Source organism: Capra hircus, chromosome 1 (genome assembly GCF_001704415.2).
Source record: "Capra hircus breed San Clemente chromosome 1, ASM170441v1, whole genome shotgun sequence".
Lineage (NCBI taxonomy): Eukaryota > Metazoa > Chordata > Mammalia > Artiodactyla > Bovidae > Capra > Capra hircus.
This window is the reverse complement of record NC_030808.1, coordinates 85783611-85802080: the sequence shown is the minus strand read 5'-3', so window position 1 is coordinate 85802080 and position 18470 is coordinate 85783611. Positions and strand designations below refer to the sequence as shown.

At 37.3% G+C, this 18470-nt stretch overlaps 1 protein-coding gene across 6 annotated transcripts in view; it reads left to right on the top strand.

The window, feature by feature from the left end:
* FXR1 (FMR1 autosomal homolog 1) overlaps positions 1-18470 on the top strand; it is a 72930-nt gene that overhangs the window by 30568 nt on the left and 23892 nt on the right. For all 6 annotated transcript variants that reach the window (XM_005675223.3, XM_005675227.3, XM_013964234.2 and 3 more), the window contains exons 4-9: positions 11296-11367; positions 11781-11929; positions 12161-12254; positions 12908-13024; positions 14318-14488; positions 15955-16033. In XM_005675223.3, coding sequence (XP_005675280.2) covers positions 11296-11367; positions 11781-11929; positions 12161-12254; positions 12908-13024; positions 14318-14488; positions 15955-16033 — 682 coding nt within the window. The remainder of the gene's footprint in view (positions 1-11295; positions 11368-11780; positions 11930-12160; positions 12255-12907; positions 13025-14317; positions 14489-15954; positions 16034-18470) is intronic.

Genomic DNA, 18470 nt, shown 5'->3' with positions numbered 1-18470 from the left:
CTCTATGCTTTGTGCCATTAGGGTGGTATCATCTTCATATCTGAGCTTGTTGATATTTCTCCTGAAAATCTTGATTCTAGCTTGTGATTCATGTAGCCCAGTGTTTCACATGATTTATTTGGCATAGAATTTAAATAACCAGGGTGACAGTATATGTACAGCCTTGACATACTCCTTTCCCAGTTTTGAACCAGTCTATTCCATGTCCACTTCTAACTGTTGCTTCTGCATACAGGTTTCTCAGGAGGCAGATAAGGTGTTCTGGTATTCCTATCTCTTTTAAGAATTTTCTACAGTTTGTTGTGATCTGCACAGTCAAAGAGTTTAGCATAATCAGTGAAGTAGAAGTAGATGTTTTTCTGGAATTTGCTTGCTTTTTCTATGATCCAGCAGATGTTGGCAATTTGATTTCTGATTCCTCTGCCTTTTCTAAATCCATCTGAAAGTTCTCCAGTACATCTGGAGGTTCTCATTTAACGTCATTCTGAAGCCTCGCTTGAAGGAATTGAGCAATACCTTGTTAGCATGTTAAATGAGCACAATTGTACAGTAGTTTGAACGTTCTTTGACATTTCCTTTCTTTGGGATTGAAGTGAAAAGTGACCTCTTCCAGTTCTATGGCCACTGCTGAGTTTTCCAAATTTGCTGGCATATTGAGTGTATCACTTTTAACAGCATCACCTTTTAAGATTTGAAATAGCTCAGCTGGAATTCCATCACCTCCACTAACTGATCATAGTAATACTTCCTAAGGCCCATTCGACTTCACGTTCCAGGGTATTTGGCTCTAGGTGAGTTCCCACACCATCATGTGTGGCTAATTATTAGAGAAATGCAAATCACAATTACAATGAGATATCACCTCACACTGGTCAGAATGACCATCATCAAAATGTTTACAAATAAATACTGAAGAGGGAATGGGCTTCCCAGGTGGCACTAGTGTTAACCTGCCTGCCAATTCAGGAGACATAAGAGCCTTGGGTTTGATCCCTGGGTTGGGATGATTTCCTGGAGAAGGAAATGGCAATGCACTCCAGTATTCTTGCCTGGAGAATCCTATGGACAGAGGAGCCTGGCTGGTGTAGTCCATGGGATTGCAAACAGTCTAGCATGACTGAGCACACATCAAGAAGAAATAGAGGGTATGGAGAAAAGGGGACCTTACTGCATGTTGGTGGGAATTCACATTGGTGCAGTCCCTATGGAGGCTCTTTTAAAACCTGAAAATAGAACTGCCATATGATACAGCAGTCCCACTCCTGGACTTATATTTGGAGAAAACTTATTTGAGAAGATATAGGCACTTCATTGTTCATAGCAACACTATTATAGCCATGACGTGGAAGCAAGTGTCTATTGATAGGTGAGTTAGATAAAGAAGATGATGGAATTATATATATACGTGTGTATATGTACATACAGTGGGGTATTAGTTATAAAAAGGAATGAAATAATGCTATTTGCAGCAACATAGATGAACTTAGACGTTATTGTACTTAGTGAAGTAAGACAAAGACAAATGTTTTATATCACTTAAAAAAAATTTTTTTTTTTAATTTTTTGGCTGTGCTACACAGCATGTGGGATCTTAGTTTCCCAACCAGGGATTAAACCCATGCCATCTGATTTGGAAGTGCAGAGTCTTAAACTAGACCACCAGGGAATTCCACATTTGATATCACTTGTATGTAGAATCTAAAATGAATGAACTTATGAAGTTCATGAACTTATAATGAAGCCATAAATGAACTTATTTACGAAACAGACTCACAGACATACAAAACTTAGGGTTACCAGTTGGGAAGGGGAAAAGGGATAAATTAGGAATTTGGGATTAACATATACACACTACTATCTATAAAATAAACAACTAGGACTTACTGTATAGTATAGGAAACTATATTCAATATTTTATAATAACCTATGATGACAAAGAATCTGAAAAGTGTCTGTGTGTGTGTGCATATATATATACACACACAAAAAAAACTGAATCACTGCTGTGCATCTGAAACACAGTATTGTAAATCAGCTATACTTTTGTTTAAAAATTATAATTAAAAAAATTCAGCCACCTGAACTTTCTGTTCTTGTTGGTCAGGTCACAATTTCACCTGGCTTACTCTAAAATTTTACCACTTTACAAACATGTTTGGTTCCTTCAGATTTGCCTTTTCAGCCAGCCTGTGAGATTTACATGAAATTATAAAACATAAGTTAGCGTGTCTAGAAATGGCCTCAAGAAGACACTATATGGCCTAAACTAGAAAGTTGGTTTTGAAACGTCTTAAGATTCAAAGTTTCTTTTTTAAACCTAATTAGTGGCTTTGTATTTGATTTCTTAAACAGTAATGGCGTATATTTTAAAATCTTTCTAGTCTCATAATTAATTTTTTTGATTAAGTATTTGCTTAAATAGTTGATTTTGCTAACTAAAGATTGCTAGGAAAATTGGTAATTCCTTGGTAGTCCAGTGATTAAGACTCCGCACTTTCACTGCTGAGGACCTGGGTTTGATTCCTGATCAGGGAGCTGAGATACCCTGTAAGCCATGTGGCATGGCAAAAAAAAAAAAAAAGATTGCCCAAAATGTAATTCTCAGCTGGTAAAGTTGGAGATGATGGGAAAATGAGGAGTTCCTTAGGTTCTCTTAAGCTGGATATATGGTATAATGTTCTGGCATATTGAAAAGCCAATAGAAAAAATGTTTTCCCAGTGAGTTCACATGTAAGATGCTTTGTTTTTATTATCTTATTAACAAGTTAATGACATATAAACATGTTACATAGGAAGCCTGACATTTCAAGCTAATCTGTAATTTTTTAAGACTTAAGTTTTTCCTCTTGGGTTTAACATATTTAATATTTTAAAACTTTTTTTTCTTTTGGAATTGTGAAATCTGGTTGAAATACAGATTAACAGGTTTTTATTCTTGTGACATATACATTTTCTTCCATCTTTTATGGCAGATAGACATTATGGTTCTACATCTTTATAATTAGTTGTAATCTTTTGATAAGTCCCTTGAAAGATTTGGTAAAAGGAATAAGAATAATTTGATAGGATACTCCCTTACCTTACCATGTGGCATGCGGAGTCTTACATCCCTAACCAGGGATCCAGCCTGCACTGCTATAGTGTAAGCACTGAGTCATAAATCCACCGCTGGATTTCCAGGGAAGTCCCTTTACTGTACAGTTTTCTTAAGTTAATATTATAATTATATAAAAAAGTACAATATACATGTATAATTTACATTTTGCCTTTCTAAAAGTTTTTAAATATATTTCTCTTTTTTATTTTTGTCTGTGCTGGGTCATCATTGCATCACGTAGACTTCTAGTTGAAGTAAGCAAGGGCTACTTTGTAGTTGCAGTGTTCGAGCTTCTCATTGCAGTGGTTTCTCTTATTGAGGTGCACTGGCTCTAGGGCAGGCGGGCTTCTGTAGTTGCACTCTGAGGGCTCTGGAGTGCAGGACTCCGTTGTTTTGGCACACAGGCTCCCAAGGCATGTGGAATCTTCCCGGACCAGAAATCAAACCTGTCCCCTTGATTGGCAGGTGGATTCTTAACCACTAGACCACCAGGAGAAGTCCTGCATCTTACTTTTAAAAATGTGTCAGTTTGGTTCTTGGAACCACTTTGAAAATTATAGCTGTGTGTAGTTAGAGTCAGTCTTTCTCATAATACCAAGTCAGCAGTGTTAGTCCTTGTGGTTGGAAATGCTCATATGTTAAAGGATGAATGAATATATTCTTTATTATTTACATCTTTTTCTTTGGGGGGAATGATTTGTTAAAGTATCAGCCACGAATGCTAATGAGATAATACTGTTGTGTAAGTAGATAAAGCACCTTAGTGTTTTCTAGATGTTAAGCTTGCTTTCCTAATGTACATTTTCTATTCATAGATTTTAATGAGATGAAATAGATGTGAACAGTAGTCAACAAATGTTTTTCATGTAGTTGTAAAATAGGTCATTATGATTAACATCATTTAGAACTTGATAAAAACTGATAAAAAAATATTCTCTGCTTCAGTTTTCACATTATTTCTATTTGGTTATAACTTTGAAAGACCTTGTTGAACAGTATTAACTTGAATGAAAAGTTGATCACATTAGGATCTGGAATGGTATGCTATTTAAGTCATAATTTGCTTATGTGCTAGAATTTGGAGGCCAATAAGGTTTGACTTGAATTAATTTGGTAGAAAGAGTACTGAACTCTATAGTATAGATTTTGGAATTTTATTATTCCATGAAACTATAACCTTCTTCAGTGTGGTTACTATTGTGTTTTTAGGTGTCTCATGGGCACCCCTTAGTCGTCGGCTTTTCTAAAGCTCTTTCTTAGATTTGAAGAAACTTAAAATATTAGAGAAATGAGGGCCATTCCCTTAGAGTGTGAAATGCTTCTTTGGGATGGTTTGGAGATGTAAGTGAATTGAAATCTGAAGTAAGGGAATTTCTATGAGGTGTTCTTACTCCAACAGCATAGTCATAAATAAATCCAGTAATCAGCATTTTGGGCATAGTACACTAGGACATGTTTTTAATGCTGAGTTTTTAAAATGAGTTTTTATTGTGCTGAGTACACTGTTCGTTTTGTGAAGGATGTGATTTGACTCACAGCACTAAAATGGAGGCAAATTCATAGCACCTTGATTCAAACCCCAGGAACTGAGTTTCATTTGGCTTTATGAGAGTGGCTTTGTCTTTCAGGGATACAGTTATTATTGAAGTTTACAGAGATGAATAAAATGTAATGAGAAAGCTACAAGGCAGTCCACAATGATTTATTTTCTTTTTTTTTAGGCAAAATAACATAGGTAGTCATTCTAGACAGTTATTCTTTGGTGAAAATAGAACAGATGTTTTTAAGACCCATTTTTCAGCATTCAAGCTTGAGACAGCCATTCACTATAGATCAACAAGAGATACATTAGTCGAACTGCCTTTCTAAGGTAGCAGTTGGAAATGGCACTTGTTGTTCTCAAGGTTTTCTTTTTGTTCTTTTTTTAATTCTCATACTAGGGGAAATAGTCATAATTTACCATTTGGGTCTAATGGACCATTTTTACAATTTTTTTGTATTTTAAAGTCATTTTACATATAAATTTACAGAAGTAAGAATAAAAGGGTGGTGAAGATCAGCATTATTAGATATTTTAATAAGCATTTAGACATAGGCTTTAAGACAGTGGGTCTTCCCTGGTGGCTGTATTGGTAAAGGACCAGCCTGCCAATGCAGGAGACTCAAGAGACTTGGGTTCGATCCCTGGGTCGGGAAGATCCTCTGAAGGAGGGCATGGCAACCCACTCCAGTAATATTGTCTGGAGAATCCCTTGGACAGAGGAGCCTGGTAGGCTACAGTCCATAGGGTCAGATGTGTCAGATGTGACTGAAGTGACTTAGCACACACATACCTAAAAGGAGCAAAGTTTTCTGTGTATTATTTACTGCTCATCAGCTATCATGTATAAACCCAGAACATAAACATCTTGTAATAAATACTGATAGCAAATTTAAAGTCTATTTCTGTAAGTTCTAGTTTATCTTCTGTTTCATCTTACCCTGGAATTATCAGAATGCATCAATGCTTTTAGGTTAGAATGCAGTTGACACTTAAACAACATGGGTTTGATCTGCATGAGTCTGTTTAAACTCAGATTCTACAGACACTCCCCCCCACCACGGCCACACACACACCCTGCACACATCCACTCTACCCCTGCCCACCCTACCCTCAACATCTTGTGTGATCTTAGTTCCCTGACCAGAGATTGAACTCCCTGGGCCCTTGACACTGAAAGTGTAAAGTCCTAACTCCTGGACCCTCAGGGAATTCCCTCTCAGATTGTTTTCATATTTTCATAGAAAATATGATAGTACTACATGATCAGTGGTTGGTTGAGTTTGCAGATGTGGAACTGTATATAGAGGGCTGGCTATGTTAACACTTGATTTTCAACCCCTGGATTCATAGAGGATGAATGAGCCCCTAACCCTTTTGTTGTTCAAGGGTCAGTTGTATTTTGGAATTTTTGATGGCTTCTAATTTTACTGACTAGAGCACGGGGGTCCCCAGCCTCTGGGATTTAATGCCTGGTAATCTGAGGTGGAGTTGATGTAATAATAATTGAGTGCACAATAAATGTAATGCACTTGAATCATCCAAAACCTTTCCCCTTACCCCCAGTCTGTGGAAAAATTGTCTTCCACGAGACCCATCCCTGGTGCCAAAAGGTTGGGGATCACTGGAATTGAGTATTGCCATTTTTAAAAATTACTTATTTATTGCTGCTTGGGCTTTTCTCTAGTTGTCGTGAGCAGGGGGCTACTCTAGTTGTGGTGCATGGGCTTCTCATTGCAGTGGCTTCTCTCGTTGTGGAGCACAGGCTCCAGGCACACAGGCCTCAGCAGTTGCAGCAGGTATGCTCAGTAGTTGTTGAAACACACAGGCTTAGTTGCTCCATGGTGTGTGGGGGATCTTCCCAGACCAGGGATCAAACTGTTGTCTCGTGCATTGGCAGGCAGATTCTTTACTGCTGAGCCACCAGGGAAGCCCGGGTATTGTCATCTTTGTGCTATAATTACACCACTTCATATAACCAATTGGATTGACTAATCCATTGCATTTTGTGCATTTCTTTATCATCTTTTCCTTTCTAGTCAAGACAGCAAAGTATTGAATATTTAGGATACAGGAAAAATAAGGTTCCTGGACTCTAGGTTAGATTTATGTAAGGGTTTCATGGATACATATAATGACTGCAGTGAGTTTTATTCCATTCAAAAAAAGGGTAAAGTCGTATTTTTTTGGAAGAGCTGTAAGAAGGGACTTCCCAGGTGGCGCTAGTGGTAAAAAATCTGCCTGCAATGCAGGAGACCTGGATTCAATCCCTGGGTTGGGAAGATCCCCTGGAGAAGGAAATTTTCTTGCCGCCTTGAGAATTCCATGAGAGGAGCCTGGCAGGCTACAGACCATGGAGTGATAAAGAGTTGGAGATGACTTGAGTAACACTTTCATTTTTTTCCCTGAATACATACAGTAACTGCAATGAGTTATTCTGTTCTAAAAAAAGGTGAAGTGTCTTATTTTTTTGGAAGATCGTTAAGAAAGGATAGAGTCATGAAACAGATATATACGAAATGCAAAAGCTTAAATTGAATTCACTGAAGCTTTGTGGTAAATATGCTTTTTTTCCGCTCATAGCTTTTCTCTAACCATGGTATACATTAAAGTTGAACATGAAATTTTGGCTTATTTATTTTTAGTTCCAGTAATTCCACCACTTCCAAGGTTCCTTTCACATCATCTTGATAGAAGCTTCAGACTTCCAAAACTATTTGCCTATCAGTAGTAGTTTGCATTATTTCACAAATGGCTGTTAACATGTATTGATGGGTAGATATCTCTGCCCACCTGTGTAGGGGCAGCCTTAGTTTAATCAATATTTTGTAGGTGTTTCTTGGTCATCTTTTCCTAGCCTTCCTTTCTGCACCTCATTTTCCATGTATTGAAAATATATCACACTGCTGTGTCATAAGAAACAGCTCTAATCCTCAATAGAAACTTTTCTAATCTATTATATTTTGAAACATTTGATAATTGTAGAGTATATAAGATAGCAGGGTTTTGGGGGGTTTTTTTTTTTTTTGGATAGATGGTTTTGTAAGATAACTTACTCTGGTGCTGCCGCCAAGTTGCTTCAGTTGTGTCCGACTCTGTGCGACCCTATAGCCGGCAGCCCACCAGGCTCTCCTGTCCCTGGGATTCTCCAGGCAAGAACACTGGAGTGGGTTGCCATTTCCTTCTCCAATGCATGAAAGTGAAAGTGAAGTCGCTCAGTTGTGTCGCACTCTTGGCTACCCCATGAACTGCAGCCTACCAGGCTCCTCTGTCCATGGGATTTTCCAGGCAAGAATACTGGAGTGTGATGCCATTCATAATTTTTTGTTAGCTAGACCTTGGTGGCTCAGATGGTAAAGAATCTGCAATGTGGGAGAGCTGGGTTGGGAAGATCCCCTGGAGGAGGGCTTGGCAACCCACTGTAGTATTCTTGGCTGGAGAATCCCCATGAAGGGAGGAGCCTGATGGGCTACAGTTCATGGGGTCACAAAGAGTCAGACACAACTGAGTGACTAATTATAGACTTTTAGTACATCTAAGTTCCTTAGCAAGGGATTTAAATGTGATACCTTGAAGGAATTTTAAAATAGGGTTTCAGTTCAGTTCATTCGCTCAGTCGTGTCCGACTCTTTGCGACCCCATGAACCGCAGCATGCCACGCCTCCCTGTCCATCACCAACTCCTGGAGTCCACCCAAACCCATGTCCATTGTGTCAGTGATGCCATCCAACCATCTCATCCTCTGTCGTCCCCTTCTCCTCTGGCCCTCAATCTTTCCCAGCATCAGGGTCTTTTCAAATGAGTCAGCTCTCCACATCAGGTGGCCAGAGAATTGGGAGTTTCAGCTTTAGCATCAGTCCTTCCAGTGAACACCCAGGACTGATCTCCTTTAGGATGGACTGGTTGGATCTCCTTGCAGTCCAAGGGACTCTCAAGAGTCTATCCAGCACCACAGTTCAGAAGCATCAATTATTCGGCGCTCAGCTTTCTTTATAGTTCGATTCTCACATCCATACATGACTCCTGGAAAAACCGTAGCCTTGACTAGATGGACCTTTGTTGGCAAAGTAATGTCTCTGCTTTTTAATATGCAATCTAGGTTGGTCATAACTTTTCTTCCAAGGAGCAAGCATCTTTTAATCTCATGGCTACAATCACCATCTGCAGTGGTTTGGAGCCCAGAAAAATAAAGTCTCTCACTGTTTCCACTGTTAGCCCATCTATTTGCCATGAAGTGATGGGACCAGATGCCATGATCTTCGTTTTCTGAATGTTGAGCTTTAAGCCAACTTTTTCACTCTCCTTTTTCACTTTCATCAAGAAGCTTTTTAGTTCTTCACTTTGTGCCATAAGGGTGGTGTCATCTGCATATCTGAGGTTATTGATATTTTTCCCGACAATCCTGATTCCAGCTTGTACTTCCTCCAGCCCAGCATTTCTCATGATGTACTCTGCATTGAAGTTAAAAATCAGGGTGATAATATACAGCCTTGTCTTACTATACTTTCTAAAAAAAATTCTTAATTCAGCATTTTCTCAACACTGATACCAGTTTTAAAATACATCTTATTAAAGTTCTAGCTTATCCTCACTTCTGATACGTAAATCATCAGAATGCCGTGTTCAGAGGTGAACCGTGTTGACGTAAGCTTAAAGATGTGTGCTTTATACTATGTGAAACTGTCCTGTAAGAAACATTTCTTTATAATAATACTAATTTATATTTATTAGACACTCATAAATTTGGGGCTTCCCTGGTGGGTCAGATGGTAAAGTATCTGTCTGCGATACAGGAGACCTGGGTATAATCCTTGGGTTGGGAAGATCCACTGGAAAAGGGAACAGCTACCCACTCCAGTATTCTTGCCTGGAGAATTCTGTGGACAGAGGAGCCTGTTGGACTACAGTCCATGGTGTCACAAAGAGTTGGACACAACTGAGTGACTGACACTTTCACTAGACTAGACTTTCATGAATTTGAAGTTCAATTTTCAGGGCACCAAATTGCCCAAACAGGTTCAATTCTATTTTTCAGTAGTAAAATTTAAGCATATACATTGTTATTCAGTCGCCAAGTTGTGCGACCCCATGGGTTGCAGCATGCCAGGCTTCCCTGTCCCTCCCCATCTCCCAGAATTTGCTTAAACTCATGTCCACTGAATCAATGATGCCATCCAATCATCTCATCCTCTGTTGCCTTCTTCTCCTTCTGCCTTCAATTTTTCCCAGTATCAGGGTCTTTTCCAATAAGTTGGCTCTTTGCAACAGGTAGCCAAAATATTGGAACTTCAGCATCAGTCTTTCCAATGAGTATTCAGGTCTGGTTTCCTTTAAGATTGACTGGTTTGATCTCTTTGCTGTCCACGGGACTCTCAAGAACATCTTCTCCAACACCACAGTTTGAAAGTATCAGTTCTTCAGTGCTCAGCCTTCGGCCCAGCTCTCACATTCATAGATGACGACTGTAAAAACCATGGCCTTGACTAAATGGACCTTTGTCAGCAAAGTGATGTCTCTGCTTTTTTAATAGGCTGTCTAGATTTGTCATAGCTTTTTCCTGCTGCTGCTGCTAAGTCACTTCAGTCGTGTCCGACTCTGTGTGACCCCATCGACGGCAGCCCACCAGGCTCTGACGTCCCTGAGGTTCTCCCGGCAAGAAAGAACACTGGAGTGGGTTGCCATTTCCTTCTCCAGTGCTTGAAAGTGAAAAGGGGAAGTGAAGTCACTCAGTCGTGTCCCAACTCTTTGCAACCCTATGGGCTGCAGCCTACCAGGCTCCTGCGTCCATGGGATTTTCCAGGCAAGAGTACTGGAGTGGGGTGCCATTGCCTTCTCCCATAGCTTTCCTACCGAGACGCAATTGTCTTGTAATTTCATGGTTGCACTCACCATCTGCAGTGATTTTAGAGCCCAAGAAGAGGAAATCTGTCTCTGCTTCCACCTTTTCCCTTCTATTTGCCATGAAGTGATGGGACTGGATGCCTTGACTTAGTTTCTTTAATATTGAATTTTAAGCTGCCTTTTTCACTCTCTTTGACCCTCATCAAGAGGCTCTTTAGTTCCTCTTTGTTTTCTCCCACTAAGTGGTATCATCTGCATATCTGAGGTTGTTGATATTTCTCCTGGCAATCTTGATTTCAGCTTGTAACTCATCCAGCCCTGCATTTTGCATGATGTGCTCTGCATATAAATTAAACAAACAGGGTGACAGTAAACAGCCTTGTTGTACTCCTTTCCCAATTTTGAACCAGTCAGTTCTATAGAAGGTTCTACTTGTTGCTTCTTGACCTACATACAGGTTTCTCAGGAGACAGATAAGATGGTGTGGTATTCCCATCTCTTTAAGTGTTTTCCACAGTTTGTTAAGATCCACACAGTCAAAGGCTTCACCATAGTCAATGAAACAGAGGTAGATGTTTTTCTGGAATTTCCTTGCTGCTTCTGTGATCCAGTGGATGTTGGCAATTTGATCTCTGATTCCTCTGCCTTATGCATATATAGTTCTTGTTACATTACGCTTATGTAGCAGTTTCATCTTGTTCACAGTAACATTTTTTGACTCTTGAATTTAACATAATTTTGCACTTATAAAAAGTCATTATTTACAGTGTTAATCTTTTGGGATAAATGAATAAGGGCACTTTTTTTTTTCTGTCAGGTATATTCAAGAGCAAATGATCAAGAACCATGTGGATGGTGGTTGGCTAAAGTTCGAATGATGAAAGGAGAAGTAAGTTATGTTAAAACTTGCTTTGTGATTAATTTTCAAGGAAATAAGTTGACTCTTGGTTTCTGTAACTGTTACTCCAACTCTTAGTTTTGTTGTTAAAAAGCCTATTTCAGAAATAATCATATATTTCAAAAATTCATCAGATCATTAATTTCTGTTTGTTCTGGATTTGCAAATACCAAAGCTGCTCTCCAGAGGTATTTTGCAAGCATGTGAGGACCACCAGAGTTCTTGCTTGTAAGAACCTCTAATCTAGTTTAGGCAAATCAGGTTGATGTAACTAAGCTGTGCTTAGTGCTTGTGCCACAAGGGGGAGGGTCTACTGCTTAATCCAAGCAAAGTAATTAGAACTTCATTTAAAGGTCATTATTTTTGTTCGGATGGGATTTTTAAAGTGTTTTGATGTCTTTTAGTTTTATGTCATTGAATATGCTGCTTGTGATGCCACTTACAATGAAATAGTCACATTTGAACGACTTCGGCCTGTCAATCAAAATAAAACTGTCAAAAAAAATACCTTCTTTAAATGCACAGTGGATGTTCCTGAGGATTTGAGAGAGGCGTGAGTAATTTTGTTTACTGTTGAATTGCTTTGTGAATTAAGGGGATTTTTCAGTGCTACAAAAATCTTTTTTACCCCAAACACCCAATTAAAACTTTGATAGAAAATGTTTTTAACAGACAAAAGTTTTCAGTGGGTGGTGTCAGTATGAAATATAAGAGTTTTCATTACAGTTGCCCTCTAAATTTAACCTGTTGTTTCGGTCTTAAACGTGAATTACTCTCTCCTTAGGTGTGCTAATGAAAATGCACATAAAGATTTTAAGAAAGCAGTAGGAGCATGCAGAATTTTTTACCATCCAGAAACAACACAGCTAATGATACTGGTAAGATAACTCCACATTTTGAGGTATATAATGAATATTGTGAATCTGCCTGCAATGCAGGAGACTCAGGTTCAACCCCTGCATGGGGAAGATCCACTGGAGAAGGGATGGCAACCCACTCCAGTATTCTTGCCTGGAGAATTCCATGGACAGAGGCACCTGGCAGGCTACAGTCTATGGGGTTTGCAAAGAGTCAGACAAGACTGAGGGACTAACACTTTTCATTTTATTAAACTGTACATTGTACATATTTTATAATTAAATATTTCAAAGATAAAGGATAACTTGTTTTATGGTAACTTTATTAGAATACAGTGTGGGAGAAAAAAGTTTTTGCAGTTATAAAATTGTTAATTTGTAAATCTTTCCTGGAGAAAGGAGGAAAAATCTGAATACAGCATTCTTTACATCATAAAATTCTTAACGTATGGGATCCGGGATTCTATATCCCTCCTCCCCCCATCATAATTTGAAGAGCAGATCTAAGTAATATGGAAATTAAAAAAACAAGTAAGATTATTTGTGGGAGGGGGTGCATGTTAGGTAAGGAGAGTACAGTAGATGAAAATCAATGGAGGCTTTATTTGGAAGGTTGTGTTTGTATTAAAAAAAAAGGGTTTAAGTTTTTGAATTAGTAACTTATTTGTTTATAGTCTGCCAGTGAAGCAACTGTGAAGAGAGTAAATATTTTGAGTGACATGCATTTGCGAAGTATTCGTACAAAATTGATGCTTATGTCCAGAAATGAAGAGGCCACTAAGCATTTAGAAGTAAGTGGGTTTACATGTAAAAGATTTTTTGTGCTTCTCATTTAGTTTCCCGAGTATATTATTCAACTTCTATGGCTGAAACTATATGACTGTTAGGTAAGGCAACTTGGGAACTATTTTATGGCTAATAACTGGAATTATTGTGTCCTTAGAGTTACTTTTCTCTATTACTTTTATCAAACATAGCCTCTTAGCTGCTAAATACCTGAATGGTGCCAAAGCTTAGAAACTCATTAGGGATTTCCAGTAGAACTTTATTGCTAGTTCTTTACTCTGTTTTTTAATTGTCCTGTGAGCTATCAGTCAATGCACTTTATTAGTAACTAGTTCATTAGTATAACAACTCTTGGGTAAGAAGAGAGGAGGTCACATGGCTTTTAGTTATAAAAAAGAGCCTGTCATTGCTTTTCTCTGTTCTGTCCTGAGGTACTCCTGTTTTCTTCTACTTTTTAGTGCCACATTGTTAGGTGATTTGTTGCCCCTACTCCCTCCCACACATATATGTGCTCCCACGCATAGTCTTACGGAATTTGAGGTTTGTTTATCTTTAGGACAAGTACATGAGTGCCCTTAACTAATTTCAAATTTCCAAACAAGTGATACGTGAATGAGTTTTGAATTAAGAATCATTTGAGTTGGAGAGCTCCATGTGTGAGTAGTTCTGGAAAATTGTTTTAGAATTACTGTTTTCTGTGACCATGATTAAATAGAATGATCAGACTTCCCCCTTCCATTACATGACCAAGTGAACTACCTTTTTTCTTTTTTCCCTTTTCTTTTTCTTAATTGTAGTAGAATAAACATAACATTTACCATCCTAACCATTTTTAAGTGTGCAGTTCATAGTATTGAGAAATATATTCACACTGTTGATCAGTCAGTCTTCAGAACATTTTCATCTTGCAAAACTGAATCTCTGTCTCCATTTAAACAACTTCCTATTTCCCTTTCCCCAGCTCCACACCACCACCATTCTACTTTGTGTTTACAAATTTGACTACTCTAGATAACCTTTTTGTAAGTGGAATCATATAGTATTTATCTTTTTGTGACTGGCTTATTTCACTAAGTATAATATTCTCAATGTTTGTCCATGTTGTAGCATGTATCAAAATTTCCTTTTTAGGGCTGAATAATTCTGATTGTGTGCATATATCACATTTTGTTTATCCATTCATCATTCAGTGGACCTTTGGGTTGCTTCCTCCTCTTGACTATTGTAAATAATGCTATGAACATGGGTGTACAAAATTTTTTTTGTCTCTTATAATACTAATTTGCCTCTTTTACTAGTGCACAAAGCAACTTGCAGCGGCTTTTCATGAGGAATTTGTTGTGAGAGAAGATTTGATGGGCCTGGCGATAGGAACACATGGTAGTAATATACAGCAAGCTAGAAAGGTTCCTGGAGTTACAGCTATTGAGCTAGATGAAGATACTGGAACATTTAGAATCTACGGAGAGGTATGCTGCTTGTCCCCCACCTTGGGTAATTTTACTGTAGCATATTAACTGTTGTCTGGAATTTTAGTTTCTGTGTGGAATAGTTTAAAATTGCAAGTCTAGTATCATTACATGTAAGTTGATTAAAGATACTATATTAGTATATATATTATAGTATTATAATATGCTAATATATAAAATTATGGGGCCTTGAAAGATTACTGGATATTTAATGTGTACTGTTTTCCAGAGTTCCTTAATCAGCTGCTTCTAAATTTCTCAGCTTTATGTGCATTACAAATAATTTATTCAAGTATTTTTTGAGTGCTTATTATGTCAGGCACTGGCAGCTGTAAATAGTATATAATACCTTTTATAGACCTTGAATTTTAAATATTTTGTCACTGGTTAATTGTGACAGCTGTGTGGGCATGAAAATAATCTGAAAAATAAAACAAGCTTTCTTTCATTAAGACCATCCTTCACATTAGAGTAAATAGATAAGTTTTGGGGTGTGATAATTTAAGTCTTGACTTTTCATTTAAGTCATATAGTGAATCTGACTGGAGGTCTGATTTTTATTTCTGAAACCTTTAGAAGTAGGCAATATACGATAGTGATTAAGATGAAAGGCTTTAGAGCCATATTATCAGAATTGGAATTTTGTCTCTACCACTTTGAGAGGACTTGGAGAAAGTTAGGCAGTTCCCCTGCATAGTTTCCACATTGTAAAATGAAAATAATAATAGTGCTTACCATAACAGTTTATGAAGATTGAATATGGATTTTAAATTTTTGCTGTGTATGGTATGGTGAGCACACAACATACTTGATTTATGGTTATTAAAGGACAAACATTAAAAGTGGAAGTTAATTGTTACTGAGAACTATAAATTCCTTTTAGAGAACACAACCTGACCTTCCCCCCATCTTCTAGTTTTTTTAAATTTTAACTGTTAGAGCTTAGGAATTTTAATGGTCATATTAGTAGGTAATTTTAAAAATGCATCTCTACAAAAACAGCCTTTTAAATCATTTCTTACATTGAGAAGGAGAAAACAATGCAGACAGCACATACAGTATGAACAGTTTTTTTTTTTAATTCACCTGGAGAATCCAACATACAAGTGTGGGCCAGATGTATTTAGGATGGGGTTAAAATTTCTCTAACATAAGTAAAACTCTCTTAGTTTTCTCAGGAGCTTAAAGATGTCTGTTTAGACAGTTTTAGATGTCTTAGGGACTGTAAAGATGTCTAACATTTTGATTGTAAAAGCCTTTTTCCCCTAGCTCTTTAATAATTCCTCTTTTTTTTTGGAAAAGTACTCTATGAATACTTGACTTGAAATAGCACTTTGGTCGTCTGAGCAGAATCTTGCACTGGAGCATGACAGTTCAGTTTCTTTTTTCTTTCTTGTGTTTTTGTTGTGGATTGTGGGTTTCTTTAAGATTGAATTTCATGTTTGTTCCCCCACCCTACCCTGCAGAGTGCTGATGCTGTAAAAAAGGCTAGAGGTTTCTTGGAATTTGTGGAGGATTTTATTCAGGTTCCTAGGAATCTTGTTGGTAAGTACTTCTACTAAATGTTAAGTTAAATGTTATTTAATTACATATGATGACTTAATTAAAAATTAGCTTTTTCTGATAACATTTACCTTCTAAGTTATATGGAATTTTTTTTTTTTTTTAATAACGGTTTGGCATTACAGTTTTTCTTAAGCTTTTTCATCCCCTTCGCTTCTTCCTTAATATTTTCATTTGCTTGATGTCTTTTTATCTTTCATACATCCATCAAAATTGTAGTACTTTTTTGAGAAGGTATTTGTGATAATTGTTTTCTTTTGTTTGATGCAGAAGAAAAAGTTTGAGTGGACTAACAATAGGGTAATAAACTTCTACAGAGTAGGGTATGAGAAAGTGATAGTTGTTGCAAAAACCTCAAATAAGGATAAGAAGTCATAAGAAGAGAAGGATGGTGATGATATTAGGGAAGGTTTTACTATTAAATTTTTGACACTTGATGAAAACTGCTGTGCCTGTGGGTTGTAAGTTAAGTGACAACAGGTTTTGCTTTTGAAGCTGCAGTTAATGAGCATTATAGTTTGAGAGATCAATTGTTTAATAGCTTTGTTAATAATATTCTCTATATCTGTGTGATCTATCCTTTAAGATGCAGTCTGAAACAGAGAAATCTTGGTCACATGTTAAATTATACTTAGTGATTCTATATTTAATATAAGCAACACAAAGTAATGACATTTTCTAGGGGAATGTTTTTTTTATGACTTTTTGGTCATCTGTTGAGTCTCCTTAGTTTTTTGACTATAATGAAATTGAGGCCCTTGGGCTCCATTTATATATAAGTACACCTTGTCTACCTTTAGGAAACAAGTACACATTTTACTTGTCAGAGTCTGAAACATTAATAGGTGAAAATTAAAAAACAACAGCACACTTGTGCTATTAAAAATGTTTGTTTTGGCCAATAACAAGTAGTGTATTTGGGATAATAGCATACACTACAAGAATTTGGACAATCTGTTGGTATTCAACTATAGAAAAAGCTTTCCACTTCTGCCTAAACATTTGGCTGTCTATGATATACTACCAGTTAATTTAACTCCACTTAATCTATTATTAGCAATCACTGTGTACTGAGTGGCTGGAGATGATGAGTTGAGAGGTTAAAATTAAATATAAGTCTTATGAATTTTATATAATTTAAATAAATGGTAAGATACAAAATGTTACCAAATATTCATTGCTGTCAAGGGAAATCACCTTTGACAAGAACGATGCTTTTGAAAATGATCCCCTTGATTGTTTATATAATGCTCCCATTATTGACAGCTATCAGTACTAACATTTTGGTTGCTGCTTTCACAGAACGTAATTTAACTTAGATTTCTTCACTTGTAAAAATGATTTGGAGGTGAGTGTGTCCAAGGGAGTCCTGGTTCTTTCCAACCCAACAGTTCTGTAGAAGATAGCATTGGTCTTACAGAATTTGTGGTAGTGTTAACCTTAAATAAAAATTTCTCTTATTTGAGAAATAGGAAATTGGATATATTTATAGTTCTCAGATTCTTCTCTTTGTTTATCTGTTCAGTGATGTGAGAACCTAACATGTCTCTTGTTTTCCTCTACCCTGGCTTGTTTGGCTTTGTTTATTTGGGTTATTTGTTTATTATTTAGAAAATAAATATTAGCAGCAACTGTTACACATTGGTTAAATACTCAGAAGTAATACTAAGACCTGAGTTGAGTGCTATCTATTTATAGTAGTACTACATCTTTCTCTAAAATGTTTTCTGGGTGAAGCAGTCTTTTGAAAAATAGTACATTCTTAGTCAAAGTGAAAGAGAAAAAGAGGACTGAGAAGTAAAAGGAAATGAGGACTACTTGGTGGGTAAGTTTCAGAGAGAATTCTCACATATATTCAGGTTCCAAGAGTTCTAGACTTGTTGACCATTCCCACCCCTCCCAAATCAGAAGTATTATGTGAACAGTGATTTGAAAATGAATTGAAACTTCAGCTCCTGGAAGCCTTCCTTAATCACTTCTCTACTCTGTCCCTTCAGCATTTATGCTCAGTGCTCAAATTATACCACAGGTCTGCTTCAGTTTGTCAATATGCTTTGGAATTTAAACTGTGGAAATGATCAGTTAAAATATTGACGGTCTCTGGTGGGACTAAATAAAACTTGCAGGTAGGTCCTTGCCACAGACCCCAGAAGGGTGATGGATATTCACTCACCACTGGTATAGTTCACAAGAAGTAAGGGGCAGAGATTTTGGGGAAGGGGGTATGATGTAACAATCTGATTTTTGTTTTTTCGAAAAGATATTTGCTTATTTTTAGCAGGGTCAAGGATGGAGTTGCTGCTTGAGCTTCACTGTGTTAACATGAAGGTTGCTTTTATATGCTGCTGCTAGGGCTGCTCTGAGAAGACATGCATCATGTGAATTCCCTGTCCTACTCTATTTTGTTTTTTCTCTTGTT